General features: G+C 43.2%; 1 protein-coding gene across 1 annotated transcript in view; it reads right to left on the reverse strand.

Annotated features, from left to right (window-relative positions):
* Nucleotides 1-19,263, reverse strand: part of ccdc12 (coiled-coil domain containing 12) — a 101,667-nt gene that overhangs the window by 20,737 nt on the left and 61,667 nt on the right. Inside the window, exon 2 of the mRNA XM_068031508.1 lies at nt 14,698-14,780. Within this exon, the coding sequence (XP_067887609.1) occupies nt 14,698-14,780 (83 nt within the window). The remainder of the gene's footprint in view (nt 1-14,697; nt 14,781-19,263) is intronic.

Raw genomic sequence — 19,263 nt, forward strand, 5'->3', positions numbered from 1 at the left:
GCAGAGGGGTCTGGGTCTTCTAGTACATGAATTGCAAAAGGTTAGTATGCAGGTACAGCAAGTAATTAGGAAAGCTAATAGAATGTGATCATTTATTGCGAGGGAAATTGAATACAAAAGTAGGGAGGTTTTGCTTCAGCTATACAGGGCATTGGTGAAACCACATCTGGAGTAATGTTTACAATACTGGTCTCCTTATTTAAGGATGTAAACGCATTGGAAGCAGTTCAGGGAAGGTTTACTAGACTAATACCTGGAATGGGCGGGTTATCTTAAGAGGAAAGGTTGGACAGGCTAGGCTTGTATCCGCTAGAATTTAGAAGAGTAAGAGGCGTCTTGATTGAAACAGATATGATTCTGAGGGGTCTTGACAGCATGGCCGTGGAAAGGATGTTTCCTCTTGTGGGAGAATCTAGAACCAGGGGCCACTGTTTAAAAATAAGGGGTTGCCCATTTAAGACAGATGAGGATAAATTATTTTCTCTCAGAGGGTCGTGAGTCTTTGGAACTCTCTTCCTCAAATGGCGGAGTCTTTGAATATTTTTAAGGCAGTGGTAGATAAGATTCTTGATAAACAAGGGGGTGAAAGGTTATTGTGGGTAGGTGGGAATGTGGAGTTGAGGTTACAATCTGATCAGCCATGATCTTATTGAATGACCGAGCAGGATCCAGGGGCTCAGTGGCCTACTCCTGCTCCTAATTCATATGTTCGTATGTACCCTCCACTGTCTAGCTGAACTTGTTCTCGCATTCAACAACTTCTCTGACTTCACTCACTCCTCCAAATAAAAGGTGTTGCTTTGGAAAACCATACTGTCCTAGCTCTGCCCTCCTTTTCATGGGATATGTAGAACATTCTTTGTTCCAGTCCTACTCAGGTCCCCTCCCTCCCCTCTTTTTCTGGTACATTGATGTCTGTATAGATGATGTTTCCTGCTCTCGTCCTGATGTGGAAGACTTCATCAAATTTGCTTTCAATTTCCACATCCCTCGCCTTCATGTAGTCTATCTCCCACTCTTGCCTTCCCTTCTTTGAATGCTCTAATCCCATTTCTGGGGACAGGCTATCGACCAATATCCACTATAATGCCACTGACTACACTTCCTCACACCCCATTTCCTGTAAGGACTCTATTCCATTCTCAGTTTCTCTGTTGTATCTGTTCTGATGATGCCACCTTCCTTACATACCAGTGTTTCCGATATGTCTTCCTTTCTCATCCTCCGCCACTTCTGCCACCTCCATTGTGATGCCAGCACCAAACACATCTTCCTCTGGCCTTTCAGCATTCCAGAAACCATTCCCTCCATGACTCCCTGGTCCACTCCTCAATCACCCCCACTCCCCTTCCCATGGGAGCAAAGAAAATGTAACACTGCCCTTTCCCCTCCTCCCTTCCCACCGTCCAGAGCCTCAAACATTCTTCCAGATAAAACAGCAATTTACTTCTACTTCTTTCAAATACTAAACTGTATTCACCACTCACAATGCGGTCTCCTTTACAGTGGGGAGACAAATGCAAATTGGGTGATTGCTTTGCGGAACACCTCCGTTCAGTTCGCAAGCGTGGCCCCGAGCTGCTGGGGGCCTTAAGTTTTAATTCTACGCCCCACTTTCACTCGGACCTTGGCCTCCTACACTGTTAAAATGAAACTCAAATTAATTCAAGAAACAGCACCTCATCTTTCAATTAAGCATTTTATAGCCTTCCAGAATCAACACTGAGTGCAACAATTTCAGATCATATCCTCCGACCCCATTTTTCCGAACAGAAGCTGTTGGTAATGATTCTGCTTTCCCATTCACATGTCCTCTAGACCCATCATTTGTTTCTTTACTTGTCCCAATACCACCTTTCTTTTGCCTTTCACCATTATCTCTCTTGTCATTTAATCAGTCCTACCTTCCACCTTAGCACAGACTTCCCCTTTTGTTCTTTCTCCCCTCCCCCTGCACTTGTTTAAAACCCATTATATCTAACTTCTTCCTGTTCTGATGAAAGTTCATTGACCCAAAATGTTATCTCTGTTTCTCTCTCCACAGATGCAGCCTAACCTGCTGAGTATTTCCAGCATTTTGTTTTTAATTCTTGCTTAGGAATGCAAGAGTGTAGCTTGGAAGGATGGAGGACAAAGGAAAAAAAGGGAGGTGGAAGGAAAGAAATGAAATGAGGAAGAGGGGGAAGGGGGCATTTATATGGTGCTTCATCACATTACAAACCCCATCACATAAAAATTACTTTTAAGTACAGAGACTAATGTTTTGTGGACAAATGTGGCAGCCATTTTGAGCATAGCAAGATCCCATAAACAGAGGTTAAGTTGAAGACCAATTAATCTGTTTTGGGCAGAGTTTGTTGAGGAAGGAATATTGCCAGGACATCAGGAGAACTCCCCTTCTCTGCCTTGAATTTTGTCAAGCAATCTTTGATATCCACTTAAGCCAGCAGATCAGACAGACCTTGGTTTACTATCTCATTAGGCTCTTTCTCCTGCCCCTCAATTCCTCTCCCTGTCAAATATCGACACAGCTCCTTGAATATCATAGCATTCTTCAGCTTCACATAACAAAATGCTGGAAAATACAACTGCCCATCAGCAACTGAAAGCGGAAAAGGAGAAGTTAACATTTGATCCTTCGAGGAAACAGTCTTGACAAAAGGAGAGACCCAAAATTTCTTTCCACACTTGCTAACATGACTACTGTATCTTGTCCAGCATTTTCTGTTTTTATTTTGGATATGAAGTTTTTTCCCGCAGTTAAGAGACTTAAAAAAAAAATACAGAAGGTTTTAGGACATGGAAATGCCCCACCAAAAACAGTGGTAAAAGCAGAATCTATTGAAAAGAGAAGTGGATGAATATTTGAAGAAAAATTGAAACGTACATGGGGAAAATGGATAGCTCTTTCGGAGAATCAGCATAGATCTGAGGTGGGAGTATGGCCTCTTCTGCACTATAAAATTCTATGTTTTGTTAAAATTCATTCTTGGGATGCAAGGACATCAGGAGAACTCAGGCCTGCATTTACTGCCCATCTCTAGTTGAGTTCATGGCAACATATTAGCATGGATAGAGAATTGCTTAGCTAATAGGAAGCAGAGAGTAGGGATAAAGGGATTATTTTCAGGTTGGCAGGATGTGACCAGTGGGGTGCCACAGGGAGCAGTGCTGGGGCCTCAACTATTTACAACCTACATCAACGACTTGGATGAAGGGACTGTATACATCGTAGCTTAATTTGCTGATGACGCAAAGTTAAGTAAATAGTCAAGAGGGCATAGAGTCTACAAAGAAATATAGATAGGTTAGGTGAGCAGGAAAAAATTTGGCAGATGGAGTATAATGTGGGAAAATGTGAACTTGTCACTTTGGCAGGAAGAATAGAAGAGCGGATTATTTAAATGGCGAGAGACTGCAGAACTCTGCGGTACGGAGGGATCTGGGTGTCCTGGTGCATGAATAACAAAAAGTTAGTCTTTGGTACAGCAAGTGATTAGGAAGGCAAATGGAATGTTGTTGTTAATTGCAAGGGGAATAGAATATAAAAATTGGGAAGTTTTGCTACAGGGCCTTGGTGGGACCACATCTGGAGTACTGTGTACAGTTTTGGTCTCCTTACTTAAAAAAAGATAAAATTGCATTAGAAGCAGTTCAGAGAAGGTTCACTTGACTGATTCCTGGGATGGTGGGGTTATCTTATGAGAAAAGGTTGAACAGGTTGGGCCTATACCCATCGGAGTTCAGAAGAATGAGAGATGATCATATTGAAACATATACGACCCTGACAGGACATGACAGGGTGGATACTGAAAGGATGTTACCACTTATGGATGTGACTAGAACTAGGGGACCCACTGAAGATGGAGATGAGGAGAAATTTTTTCTCTGAGGATCGTCAGTCTGTGGAATTCGCTACCTCAGACAGCAGTACAGGCTGGGTCACTGAATTTATTCAAGGTCGAGTTGGATAGATTCTTCATAGAAAAGGGAGTCAAGTGTTAAAGGGAGCAGGCAGGAATGTGGAGTTGAGGCCACATTCAGATCAGCCATGATCTTATCAAATGGGTCGAGGGGCCAAGTGACCTACTCCTGCTCCTAATTCATATGTTCCAAGGCCACTTCAGAAGGCAGTTAAAAATCGACCACATTGGCGTGGGACCAGATAAGACTAGAAAAAGAAAACGGACACGCTTTCCCAAAGATCAGTGAACCAATTGAGCTTTTTACAACAATCCAACAATTTCAGAGTCACTTTTACTGTTAGCAGCTTTTCATTATCAGATTTTTAAAACTTAATTCTATTTATCAAACTGTCTAACTGGTTCTGCATATTTATCTCTATATGCACTAATAAAATCTAACCCACTACCCAATTTGAGTTTTTATCCAATTGACTTATGAATCATTATAACAGTAAAGCACAGAAGGAAGTCATTTGGCCCAATGCCATTATGTCAGCTCATTGAAAGAGCTATCCAATTAGTCCTGCTCTTTCACCGCAGCACTGTAAATGTTTCCGTTTAGAGTATCAAACTTAAAGAAAAAGCCTATAACTGCGCAAGGATGGGAGGCAGGTCAGAAGATTGCACAGAATATAAAAAACAGCAAAGAATGACTAAAAGATTGATAAGGAAGGTAAAATTAGAGTACGAGAGAAAGCTAGCTAGAAATATAAAGACAGATCGTAAGAGTTTCTTTAGATATTAGAAAAAGAAGAGTTAAAGTGAGCGTTGTTCCTATAGAAAGTGAGTCTGGGGAATTAATAATGGATAATAAAGGAGATGGCAGATGAATTGAGCAGATATTTTGCATCGGTCTTCACTATTGAGGATACAAGTAACATCCCAGTATTAGCTGTAAGTCAGGAAATGAAAGGAAGGGAGGAACTCAAGAAAATGGCAATCACCAGGGAAGTGGTACTGAACAAACTATTGGAGCTGCAGGCTGACAAGTCCCCGGGTCCTAATAGACTTCATCCTAGGGTGTTAAAAGAAGTGGTTAGTGAGATAGTTGATGCGTTAATTTTAATTTTCCAAAATTCCCTAGATTCGGGGAAGATTCTTTTAGATTGGAAAATAGCGAATGTAACTCCTTTATTCAAACAGGGAGGGAGACTACAAGCTAGTTAGTTTAACATCTGTCTTAGGGAAAATGTTAGAAGCTATTAAAGATGTTACAGTAAGGCATTTGGAAAAATTCAAAGTAATCAGGCAGAGTCAACATGATTTTGTGAAAGGAATATCATGTTTAACCAATTTATTGGAGTTCTCTGAGGGAGTTACATGTGCTGTGGATAAAGGGGAACTGGTGGATGTATTGTACTTAGATTGCCAGAAGGCATTTGATAAGGTGCCAGATCAAAGGTTATTGTGGAAAATAAAAGCTTGTGTAGGGGGTAACATATTGGCATGGATAGAAGATTGGCTAGCTAACAGGAAACAGAGATTCGGCATAAATGGATTATTTTCTGGTTGGCAAGATGTAACGAGTGGTGTGCCACAGGGATCAGTGCTGGGGCCTCAACTTTTTACAATTTATATAAATGACTTGGATCAAGGGACCAAAGGTATGGTTGCTAAATTTGCTGATGACACAAAAATAGATAGGAAAGTTGGTTGCAAAAAGGACATAAGGAGGCTACAAATGGATATAGATAGGTTAAATGAGTGGGCAGAGACCTGGCAAATGTAGTATAATGTGGGTAAGTGTGAAATTGTCCACTTTGGCAGGAATAAAAAAGCATATTATCTATATGGCGAGAGATTGCAGAGCTCCGTGATGCAGAGGTATCTGGGTGTCTTAGCGCATGAATTGCAAAAGGTTTGTATGCAGGTACAGCACGTAATTAGGAAAGCTAATAGAATGTTATCATTTATCGCGAGGGGAATTGAATACAAAAGTAGGGAGGTTATGCTTCAGCTATACAGGGTATTGGTGAGACCATATCTGGAGTATTGTGTACAGTACTGGTTTCCTTATTTAAGGAAGGATGTAAATACATTGGAGGCAGTACAGAGAAGGTTTACTAGACTAATACCTGGAATGGGCGAGCTGTCTTACGAGGAAAGATTGGACAGGCTGGGCTTGTATCCGCTGGAATTTAGAAGAATCAGAGGCGACTTGATTGAAACATAGAAGATCCTGAGGGGTCTTGACAGGGTGGATGTGGAAAGGATGTTTCCCCTTGTGGGAGAATCTAGAACTAGGGATCACAGTAAAAATAAGGGGTTGCCCATTTAAGATAAAAGTGAGGAGAAATTTTTTCTCTCAGAGGGTTGAGAGTCTTTGGAATTCTCTTCCTCAAAAGGCAGTGGAAGCAGAGTCTTTGAATATTTTTAAGGCAGAGGTAGATTAGATTCTTGATAAGCAAGGGGGTGGAAGGCTATCGGGGGTAGGAGGACATGTGGAGTAATCAGTTCAGCCATGAACCTATTAAATGGTGGAGCGGGCCCGAAGGGCCGAGTAGCCTACTCCTGCTCCTAATTCGTATGCTCATATGTTCGTAATGCTGGCCTTTATTGCAAGGGGGATGGAGTATAAAAGTAGGGAGCTTTGCTACAACTGTACAGGGCATTGGTGAGGCCACACCTAAAGTATTGTGTACAGTTTAGGTCACCTTATTTAAGGAGGGATATACTTGCATTGGAGGCAGCTCGGAGAAGGTTTATTCAGTTGATTCCTGGGATGAGGGGCTTGTCTTATGAGGAAAGGTTGAGCAGGTTGGGCCTATACTCAAGTGGAGTTTGGAATCATGAGAGGTGATCTTATTGAAACATATAAGATGCTGAGCGGGCCTGACAGGGTAGATGCTGAGATGATGTTTCCCCTCGTGAGGGAATCTAGAACTAGGAGACATAGTTTAAAAATAAGAGGACTCTCATTTAACACAGTGATAAGGAGGAATTTCTTCTCTCAGAGGGGTGTTAATCTTTGGATTTCTCAACCCCCGTGAGTAGTGAAGTCTGGGTCATTGAATATATTCAAAGCTGAGCTACGCAGATTTTTGATCCACAAGGAAGTAAAGCATTCTGGGGGACAGGCAGAAAAGTGGAGTTAAGGCCACAATCAGGTCAGCCATGATTTTATTGAATAGTGGAGCAGGCTCGAGGGGCCAAATGGCCTGCTGCTGCTCCTATTACTTATGTCCTTATGATGTTACAGAGGTGGAAATAGGTGGTTTTAGTGATGGTGCAAAGATGAGGTCAGAAGGTCATCTCTGGGTCAAATGTGACACTGAGGTTTAGAACAGACTGGCTTAATGTTGGAATGTTGCCAGGGAGAGGGATGAAGTCAGTGGCCAGGGAAAAGAGTTTGGGAACCGAAAACAATGGCTTCAGTCTTCCCAATATTTCATCGGAGGAAATTTCTGCTCATCCAGTATTGGATGTCGGATAAACAGTCTAATCGTTTAGCAAGCGTGGAGGAGTCGAGAGAGGTGCTGGTGAGGTAGGGCTGGGTGTCATCAGCATACATGTGAAAACTAACACCTTGCTTTTGGATGCTATCACAGAAGGACAGCATAGAACATATAGAACATTACAACATGTAGATGAGAAATAGGAGGGGGCCAAAGATACAGCCTCGGGGACACCAGAAGTAACAGTGCAGGAGCGGGAAGAAAAGCCATTGCAAATGATTCTCTGGCTAGTGTCATTGACCAGTAGTTTTTTTTGGGAATATGCAGTTTGCCTTTAAGGCTTGCAAGGGATCAGTATTGCTTTAAGAACCGGCAAGCCTCAGGAGTTATAGGAAGGTGCATTTTCGTTGCCTTAGAAACAGCTATTTGGAGACTGCGATTCAAAGGGTGCATTCTCGTTACCATAGATACGACCATTGGGAGTGAGTCTCATGCGATACATTTGTTGCAATTCAGTTTTGAACTGGCTTTTAGTTGAAGAGTTTGTTCTAACAGACAGACACATGGAGACAGAGGACACAGCTGTGTTTAGCGCACCTGAAAAAGAACTCTTAACCATTTAAACTGAAGGAAGAGGATTTTATTCTGTTTAATTATCTCTCAAAATTCTAAAAAAGTCAAGCCAAAACAGAGATCTCTGGTAATTTAAATTGAAGAAAGGGAAGGGACTGTGACTATCTTTTATCCCTCAAAAACTCTAGTCAGCTTGATTCCATTGAAAGAGTTTGCAAGTCGTTAATTGTTGAAATTCGCTGGAGAAGGAAAGCAACATTCTATGAGGACTTTGAGCAACACCGAGAACTTCGAGCAACATTGAACTGTAAATTTGCAAGGATTCTAAATTTTTCTATTTTAAATGTTTATATCTTCATAGTGTTTAAGAATTTAGTTCTTCTAATTAAAGAGTTAATTTGTTGATTTAAAGACACCTGGTTTGGTTAGCCTCATTCGGGGGTTAATAGATGGTACAATTCGGCTGGATCTTTCTTTAATTTGGAAAGTTTTAAATGATATGTTAGCCATTCTGTGGAGCAATGGGATTGAATTAACTATGCGTTGGTCCCACCACAATCAGAATCGTATAATTTAATTGGGGGCTTTGACAGGAGCGGTTGGTTGTAACACTAGGATTAGATAGATTCGAATGGAACGAGGTGAGAGCAGTTCCACACAGCAGGCCAATGGTGGAGAGGCTTTGGAGGAGGATGGTGCGGTCAACCATGTCAAAGCCTGCAGACAGGTCAAAAAGAACAATGAGGGAAAGTTTACCTTTGTCACAGTCACATAGGATGTCTTTCCTGACTTTGACAAGAGCTGTTTCAGTATTGTGGCAGGGGCGGAAACTTGATTGGAGGAGTTCAAACATGGAGTTCAGGGAAAGACGGGAATGGATTTGGAAGGCGACAATACATTCAAGGACTTTGGAGAGGAAAGGGAGGTTGGGGATGGGACAGCAGTTTGTAAGGATGGTGGGGGTCAAGGGTTGGTTTTTTTGAGAAGGGTGATGACAGCAGATTTCAAGGAGAGGGGGATAACACCTGAAGAGAAAGACCTGTTTGCAACATTAGCTAACATGGGGACCAGGAGGGGAAGTTGGTGGTCAGCCCTTTAGTGGGAACAGAATCGAAGGAGCAGGAGGTAGGTCTAATGGACAAGATGAACTCAGAGAGGGCATGAGGGGAGATAGGAAAGAAACAAGATAAAGTTGCAAGTTCAGGGCTAAGGCAGGGGGCAGCATTAGAGGAAGCTTGGCCAGGTGAGCTAGTGGAAGGGAGAGATGGGGCAGAGGTTCGAATGGTCTCGATCTTAATGACGAAGAAGTCCATGAGCTCATCACAGTAATTTTTGGAGGCAAGGGTGGGCGAGACAGGGGAGAGGTTTAAGGAGATTGTTTGCAGTGGAGAAAAGAAGCTGAGGGTTAACTTTGCATTCCAGGATGATCCTGGAGCAGTGAGCAGTTTGAGCAGCTGAGAGCAGGTCCTATATTTGCCATTCAGATTATTCACCAGAGGTCGAGCAGAGCAAAGCCTTCCAGATGAACACACTACCTTCCACTGTTTCTTTGAATTGTTCATGTTCTATTTGTCTTCACTCCTGTTAATAGGGTATCCCTGTCCATAGAGGAAAGCCAATATCTGGAATTTTCCCATTATCCCTAGGAGTGGCCCTTTCCATTGTTCTGGATAATGGAGGTTCTGCAATTTGACAACTTAAGTAGAATAAAACTGAAAAAAAAAGCCCCAGTGCAAGTTACAGAGGGGTAAAGTAATGGTTGTAAAGTGAATAGCGGTGACCAAAAATGTAGGTATAGTTTTAATAATGGAGAGCTGAAAAACAGCAGAGGGACTTTAAGGAATGGGTCTCAGACAGTAGCACCACAGTGGCTGAAAATATCGGATGGGGGTATGTACTAAAGTCAGAGAACCAAAGGGTGTGGGCAGGAATATTAGGTTGGAGGCAGCTCTAGAAGTAAAGTTAGCTAAGACCTTGGAGGGATTGAAGAACAGGACATGTATTTTAAATGCAACGAGTTGGAGAGTGGGAGCCACCATGATCAGCAAGGATAGAGGATGGACCAGCTGAAGTCAGTATGTCGACAGCTGATTTTTGGATGAGTCGGATTGAAAAGAAATGGCTTTGGTGTTCCAGTTAGAGAAAGCTTTGATTCATCCACAAGTTGTGGATCAGGCATTCTAACAGCCCAGAGGTGGTTGTTTAGTTAGGGAAAATGGAGAGCTAGAGCTGGATGTCATCAGCATACCATGACCTAAATGTAGAAAATGTCCCATGGCACTTCACAGTCGCATAAGGAAATTAGGAGGGGTGACCAAAGATTTGGTCAAGAAGACAAATTTAAAGGAGGATGAGAGGAAAGTGGAGCAAAGGAACTATAGATCTTGAGCTTAGCTAAAGGTACAGCTGTATATGGTAGAAGGAAGGGAGGGGGGGATGCATAAGTTAGTGAAAGCATGGATAACAGTTGAACAGGACTTGGAAGCTGATCTTGTGCCTCAGATGATATCACAATGGGCCAGCACCTAGAGAATGGGAAAAATGATGGACCCTTGGGAACACCAAAGGCAACAAGTGCAGGAGTGAGAAAACAGACCATTGCATCAAATATGCAAGCTGCATTAGGATAGGTAGGAGTTGCACCATGTGAAGACAGTCCCATGAAACAGAGGAGAGGAGGTGGAGAAGAAGGGATAGCACACTGCAGTTACAATCACAGAGAATGTGGCTTTGACTGGGATTGTGAGAAGGGTGGAAAACAGATCGGAAGAATTCGAACAGGGAGGCCATGAAGCTGGAAGGCAACACATTCCAGACCTCAGAGTAAAACCTGGCTCAGGTATAAAATTAAAACCCGACCCGGCCACAACCAACCCGAACCCGACCCGAGCCCTTTAATTTTTTTTCGCACCCGACCCGACACGAATGTCCTTCATCTGTTCCGGCAGCAGGCTATTCCTGCAGCTGGTAAGCCTGATCCCGTGACTTCCCGGAAGCAGTGTCCAGCCCAGCCCAACCCGACCCCGAATGCTGCACTCGGAATTTCAACCCGACACATGCAGCCGAGTTCGGGTCGGGTAGACAGACTTTACCTTAGAGCGGAAAGGAAAGCCAGAGATGCTGCAACTGTAGAAGAGGATGGAAGGATCAAGTTGGACTTTGAGAGAATTTGGGGGTGCAAAGAATGCAGAATGTGATCGTAGTTGCTTTGAAAGGCAGATAGCACTCATACCGCAGGGTCAAAAGGTTTGAACTCTACTCAGGACTTGAGCAGATAATGTAGACTGACACTCCTAATTATTGGAGATGCCATTCTTCAAATGGAATATTAAGGAAAGATCCCATTTGCCTGTTCTTTTTGACAATAAAACTGCCATGACACTCTTCAAAGATCAGTCAGTTAGCCTGGCATCCTGACCAACATTCTTCAGTCAAACAACACTGTCAAAAACAGATATACTGGTCAAGCACCTCATTCACGGTTTGTCGCATTTTGTTGGTGCAGAATGGGTGTTGTGATGGCTTACCTAAGAATAGCCCCTGCCCTCCAATAAAGAAAAAGTCCAAAGTTACTTTGAGAGGTTTCAGCAAGATGTGACAGTGCACTTGATTTTACATCATTGGTCGCAAAGCACTTTGGGACGTCCTGAGGTGGTGAAAGGCATTATAATAAATGCAAGTTCTTCCTTCCTTTATAAATGCATGGTAGTCAGCCAAAATCTAAAGGGAAAAGAAATGACAGGCGCAAGAGCATAGGGCAGGGCAGGAGACTTCAGTTAGAGCTGTCTTTTAAATTTTCTTATTCTTTCTTCTGTCTGAGGATGATCACTTAAAAAACCTTACAACACAGCAATTAAAGGCATTTCTTCAAATTGCCTCAATAAAACATCTAACAGTGGTTCTAAGAAACACTCAACTCTGCTTTTGGATTAGAAACCAATGCACTGTGATTTCAAAATCCCTTAAAGGTAAAATGTCAGGAGCAGCTGCAAGCCTCCACGTGGCATTAAGCAGCCTGCCATTTGGTTGAGAAATATGCCTCTGTTCATTGTGAATTCCACACATTTCTAAACAGTGGTGTTACAACATGCTCTTCCCTTCCTCTCAAAGTAGACCTTACAGGAAAAAAAACAGGTTATTGTTTTGGATAGAGACTCTGTCATCATTCATGGATAACTAACCCCACACCTTCACTTGTCTTTTCTCTATTCATGCACGTAGGCTTGCTCTGAGTCAGGAAGTTGCGGTTTCAAGTCCCAGCCCAGGTCTTGAAAACATAATCTAAGCTGACAGTCCAGCATAGTGCTGAGGGAGCGCCACATCATCAGTGGCGCTGTCTTGTCCAATAAGATGTTAAGCTGAGGTCCTGCCTGCCTGTTCAGGGTGGACATCAAGGGTCCCACGGCACGATTTGAAAAGCGTGAGCACTCCCGGCGTGATGGTCGATAATCCTCCCTCAAATAGCACCACCCAAAAGCAGGTTGACGGTCAGCTAATTGTTGTTGTAAGAATTTAGTTATCCCCAAAATGCTTCTCACATTTCCTGACACAACTGTCACTGTACTTCAAAAGTAATTGGTAATTCACTGTAAATGCACCATGCTTCGAGAGGATTCAGAAAGGTGCGGGAAGATGCTACAAAGGTCTTGCTTCCACAAATCTATTACATGTTTCAGTCATAGAGTGATTATGGCATGGAAGGAGGCCCATCGAGTCTATGCTGGCCCTCTGCAGAGTAATCCAATCTATCCCATACCCACACTCTATCTCCATAGCCCTGCAAATTTATTTCCCTCAAGTGTCCACCCAACTTCCTTTTGAAATTATTCATTGTTTCTGCTTCCACCACCTTCATCGACAGCAAGTTCCAGGTAATTACCACTCGCTGCATAAAAGGTTCTTCCTCAGCCCCCTTGCCAAAAACCTTAAATCTGCGTCCCCTAGTCCATGTACCATCAGCTAATGGGAATAGCTATTCTATGTTTATCTTATCTAAACCTGTCATAATCTTCTGCACCTCTATCAAATCTCCCCTCAATCTCCTTTACTCCAAGGAGAACAACCTTAGCTTCCCCATCCTAACCTTGTACCTAAAATTCCTCATCCCTGGAACTTACCAAAAGTACTTTATTGGCTGTAAAGCACTTTGCGACATTCTGAGGTCGTGAACAACGGTATATAAATGCAAGTCCTTTCTTTCGTTACTGCTCATATACCAACACTAAATTCTCAAAGGGGAGCTCCTGTCGCAGCATTGTAGCATTGTGGGGTGGGGTCTGGGGAAGAAGAACGCTGCATGCTAACACCAAAGTGATGCCATAAGAGTGAGAGATAACCCCTTAGACACTCATCTCTTTAAAACCAAAATGCACTGCACAACTCATTTCCAACTCAGGCCAGGTAAGTGGAGTTGCGGTAGAAGATCAACCATGATTTATTGAATAGCGGTGCAGCCTTGAAGCACCATATGGCCTCCTCCTATTTCTTATGTTCTTATTCCTTTCCAGCATCTCAAAACTGTGGAATTCGCACCAGCTAAACACAGCTTTCTGATTTCAGATTAAAGCCCCAAGAAGCTTTCACAGAATGGGAAGGGAAAAAAAAAAGAGAAGGTACAAGTTGAAGTGCCACAGAAATCAGCATTCTCAGAGGGGCAATGGAGGTGCGAAATGGAAATGAAGTTCAAATGAAGGTGAAATCAAATGAACAAATGAAGTAGAAGGTGACTTGGCATGGGACAATGATAGGGTCAGACTGAGGTTTGGCAAACCATGAAGAGATTAAATATCAGAGGATGCAAGTTAATTTGGAAGTTAGAATCAAAGTGCAGAGAATTCTTCATCAAGTCATGAGATAAGTTACCAGGGAAGAAAATTGAAGCAGATGATCAAAATGGGCTCAGGGGACAATTGGATGCATCCCTGGACTGAGACGGGACTGAGAAATGGTGGGCAACTGGGCTCCATCTGAGAAGAGAAAGGCTTTGATGAGGTTAATGAAGCTCTTCCCATATTCCTAAAAGTTTTTCAGCAAGTCTACAAAGGGTTGCTGGCAGCCCAAGGCGAAGAACAAGCAAATGTAAACATGTAGCAAAGGAATTCTTGAAGATAATTTGATTCAAACCCCTGTTGCATATGAAGGCCAACAATGAACAGTGATGTTGCTGAGCGATGAATAATAAGGTACTCACAACATTTCACCCCTTCGCTGTCTGAAGACTCTCCTCCCACTGTCAAATTGTGGAAATCTTTCCACTTGTACGACAGATGGTCCACGTTTTCACTTGGCACACCACATTAACAAAGGAATGGCAGCACAGCATGATACCTTTTTGTTTTGTTGTAAAAGGAGAATGACAAACTGTAGGTTCAGCCTGGCTAATGGCTCCTTGGCAAATCCAATTCAGCACTAGGTCAGAGACCATGGAAGTCCCAGGTTTCATCCACTGGTCAGAGCTGAATTGGCCTCAGTGCCCTTGGTTGGTTGATTGTGGGGGCATTAAGGAATCCACACTAGATCCTCTCCTATAATGCCTACTGGAACATTTGTTGCATGATCGGCAGGCAGGACTGAATCGGGCGAAAACTGTGACACCCCTTGTGATCAAGCAGCCCGTTTGCACTCTTTGTCCAGACTCATGTGAGTAATGGTCAAAAAAGCCTAATTGCACCTGTGGAACTGCAACACAGTACGAGTCTGTGCGAAAAGGAAAGGAAAAATGGGGTGGAAATAAACAATAAAGTCAATGAACACAATCTGCTCACCTGTGCTTCACCTCCTCCTCGTGCTTATCCTCATCCTCTCGGAGCTGTTTATTCTCTGGCTCTCCTTCATCTTTGTTACGGTTCTGTAGGCCAAAAATGTAAAAAAAAAAAAACTGGTTCAAAATGCTTGCGTTATGCTACTAATCTCACATATACTATAATGTCCTACCAGATTACAGTTCGTTCAGACAGGAAGGGTTTCGACAAGTATGTAAAAAGGAAAAGAGTAATTAAAGTGAGCATTCGTCCCTTAGGGGGTGAGACTAGGCAATTAATAATGGAAAACATGGAAACGGCAGAAGCGTTAAACAGGTATTTTGTATCAGTTTTTTTAATTCTTTCAGTGGATGTGGGTATAATAGTTTTTTTAGCATAATCGTGGAAAAGGACAAAGACAAAACAGGAGTAAAAGTTCTAAATTGGGGGAAGGCAAATTTTACGAAACTGAGGGGTGATCTGGCAAAAGTGGACTGGATACAGCTACTTGAAGGAAAATCAGTGGGAGGCATTCAAAAGCGAGATTCTATAGGCACAGCGTAGGCATGTCCCCACCAAGATAAAGGGTGGTACAGCCAAATCTAGAGCCCCCTGGTTATCGAGAAGCATACAGGGTAAGTGAAAGCAGAAAAAGCTTATGACGATCACAAAAAACTTAATACCTTAGAAAGCCTTGAGAAGTATAGAAAGTGCAGGGATGAAGTAAAAAAGGAAATTAGAAAAGCAAAGAGGGGAAATGAAAAATTATTAGCAGGTAAAATCAAGGAAAACCCAAAGAAATGTTATCAGTACATTAAGATCAAGAGGATAACAAAGGAAAGGGTGGGGCCTATCAGAGATGTACAAAGCAACTTAGGCATGGATGCAGAAGATGTGGGCTCTTTGTCTCTGTCTTCTCCAAGGTGAGGGATGATGTAGACATTGTAGTAAAAGAGGAGTGTGAAATATTAGATACGATAAGCATAATGAGAGAGAAAGTACTAGAGGGTCCGACATCCTTGAAAGTGGATAAATTGCCAGGGCCGGATGGATTGCATCCCATGTGGTTAAAGGAAGCCAGGGAGAAAATAGCGGATGCGCTGAGGAGCATCTTCAAATCCTCACTGGATACGGGCAAGGTTGGAAGTCTGCGAATCTTATACCATTCTTTAAAAAGGGTGCAAGGGATAGGCAAAATAATTATAGGTCAATCAGTAGGACCTCAGTGGTGGGTAAATTATTAGAATCAATTCTGAGGGACAGGATAAACTGCCACTTAGAAAGGCACGGATTAATCAGGAATAGTCAGAATGGATTTGTTAAGGGAAGGTCATGTCTTACTAAATTGATTGAGTTTTTGAGGATGTAACAAGGAGGGTTTATGAGGGTAGTGGAGTGGATGTGGTATAGATGGATTTTAGTAAGGCATTTGACAAGGTCCCATATGGCAGGCTGGTCAGTAAAATGAAAGCCCATGGGATACAGGGGAGTGTGGCAGGTTAGATCCAAAATTGGCTCAGTGACAAGAAACAAAGGGTAGTAGTCGACCGATGTTTTTGCGAATGGAAAGCGTTTTCCAGTGGCATTCCACAGGGCTCAGAGTTGGGACCCTTGCTGATAGTGGTATATATTAATGATTTGGACTTAAATGTGGGAGGCATGATTGGGAAATTTGCTGATGACACAAAGATTGGCCATGTAGTTGATAGTGAAGAGGACAGCTGTGGATTCCAGAAAGATATCAATGGTTTGGTTAAGTGGGTGGAAAAGTGGCAAATGGAGTTCAATCCAGAAGATTGGGGAGGGCAAACAAAGCAAGGGAATATACAATAAATGGGAGGATTTTGAGAAGGGTAGAAGAAGTGAGAGACCTTGGAGTGCACGTCCACAGGTCCCTGAAAGTGGCATGACAGGTAGATAGAGTGGTGAAAATATATGGAATGCTTTCCTTTACTGGCTGAGGTATAGAATACAAAAGCAGGGATGTAACATTGGAACTATATAAAACACTGTTTAGGCCACAGCTGGAGTATTGCATACAGTTCTGGTCACCACATTACAGGAAGGACATAATTGCTCTAGACAGAGTTCAGAGGAGATTTACAAGAATGTTAAATAAAAACAGAAAAGTGCTGGAAAAACTCAGCAGGTCTGGCAGCATCGGTAGACAGAGAAGCAGAGTTAACGTTTCAGATCAGTGACCCTTCTGCAGAACTTTTTGGTAGACACTTTATCAAATACCAGGAGGGAAATAGAAAGCAATGAAGGTGAACAAGGCAAAAGAGACAAACGAAATCCCTGTCAAGAGAGAAGAGCAGAACTTCTTCAAGGTAGGCATTCCTGGGAGAGAAGTGGCAGTGAATTAAACACTAAAATAAAAGCAAAATACTGCAGAAGTTGGAAATCTGAAATTTGAAGAAAGGTCACTGACCTGAAACGTTAACACTGCTTCTCTCTCCACAGATGCTGCCAGACTTGCTGAGATTTTCCAGCACTTTTCTGTTTTTATCTCAGATTTCCAGCGTCTGCAGTATTTTGCTTTTATTTACAAGAATGTTACCAGGGCTTTAAAGTTGCAGTTATGAGGTACGATTGGATTGGCTAGGGTTGTTTACCTTAGAACAGAGGAGGCTGAGGGGTGACTTAATTGAGGTGTACAATATTATAAGGGGCCTATATAGACAGGAAGGACCTGTTTCCCCTAGCGGAGAGGTTAATTACCAGGGGGCACAGAATTAAGGTGATTGGTAGAAGGATTTAGAGGGGACACAAGGAAAAACATGTTCACCCAAAGGGTGGTGGGTGTCTGAATTCACTTCCAGGAACGGAATTGGAGGCAGAAACCCTCAACTCATTTAAAAAGGTACCTGGACATGCACTTGAAGTGCTGTAACCTGCATGACTACGGACCAGGTGCTGGAAGCTGGGATTAGTTTGGGCGGCTAGTTTTTTCAGCCAACGCAGACACGATGAGCTGAATGGTCTCCTTCTGTGCCGTAATTTTCCTATGGATGTCGCTTGCAAGGTCTGTATTTATTGCCCATCCCTTATTGAAAGTGGTGGTGAGCCACCTTCTTCAACCATTGCAGTCCATATTGTGTAGGTACACCCACAGTGCTGTTACGGAGTTCCAGGATTTTGACCCAGCAACAGTGAAGGTACAGTGATATAGTTCCAAGTTCACAGAGATGAAGAGAAATTTTTTCTGAGGGTTGTGCAACTTTGGAACTCTCTGCCTCGAAAGGTGGTGCAGGCGGGCTCATTGAATATTTTTAAGGCAGAGGGAGATAGATTCTTGTTAGGCAAGGGAATCAAAGGTTATCGGGGGGTAGATGGGAGTGTGGAATTCAAAACACAAACAGATCAGCCATAATCTTATTGAATGGCAGAGTAGGCTCAAGGGGCTGAAAGGCCTACTTCTGCTCCTAATTCTTAAGTTCATATGTCAGGATGGTGTGTGGCTTGGAGGGGGACTTGCAGGTGATGGTGTTGCCATGCAACTGCTGCCCCTGTCCTTTTAGGTGGTAGGGGTCATGGGTTTGAAAGATGGTGTCGAAAGAGTCTTGGAGGGTTGCTGGGTGCATCTTGTAGATGGCACACACTGACTGTGGTGGATCGGGTGCCAGTCAAGCAGACTGCTTTGTCCTGAATGGTGTTGAGCTTCTTGAGTGTTGTTGGAGCTGCACTCATCCAGGCATGTGGAGAGTATTCCATCACACTACCGACTTGTGCCTTGGAGATGGTGAACTGGCTTTGGGGAGTCAGGAGGCGAGTTACTCACCGCAGAATTCCCAGCCTCCAACCTGCTCTTGTAACCACAGTACTTATGCGGCTGGTCCAGTTCAGTTTCTCGCCGATGGTAACCCCTAGGATGTTGATAGTCCATTTAGCATGGTGGTAGTGCCACACAACATGATGGTGGGTATCCTCAATATGAAGATGGAACTTCATCTCCACAAGGACTGTGTGGTGATCACTCCTATCAAAAATGCATCTGCGACAGGTAGATTGCTGAGAACTAGGTCAAGTAGTTTTTCCCTCTTCACCACCTGCCACAGACCCAGTCTAGCAACGATGTCCTTTCGGACTCAGCCGGTTTGGTCAGTATTAGTGCTACCGAGCTACTCTTGGTGATGGACATTGAAGTCCCCCACACAGAGTACATTCTTGACACTCTCAGTGCTTCTTTCAAGTGGTGTTCAACATAGAGGAGTACTGATTCATCAGCTGAGGGGGGACAATAGGTTGTAATTAGCAGGAGCTTTCCTTGCGCATGTTAGACTGATGCCATGAGACTTCAGGTCCGAAGTCAATGTTGAAGACTCCCAGGGCAACTCCCTCCCGTCTGTATACCACAGTGCTGCCTCCACTGGTTGGTCTGTCCTGCTGGTGGAACAGGACATTCCCAGGGATGGTGGTGTCTGGGACATTGTAAGGTATGATTCCATGAGTATGACTACATCAGGCTGTTGCTCAACTAGTCTGTGGGACAGCCATCCCATTTTTAGCACAAGCCTCCAGATGTTAGTAAGGAGGACCTTACAGGGTCAACAGGCTGGTCAACAGAGTTCTTTGAGGAAGTAAGTAGCA

The sequence above is a fragment of the Heterodontus francisci genome, chromosome 5 (genome assembly GCF_036365525.1).
Source record: "Heterodontus francisci isolate sHetFra1 chromosome 5, sHetFra1.hap1, whole genome shotgun sequence".
NCBI classification, from domain to species: domain Eukaryota; kingdom Metazoa; phylum Chordata; class Chondrichthyes; order Heterodontiformes; family Heterodontidae; genus Heterodontus; species Heterodontus francisci.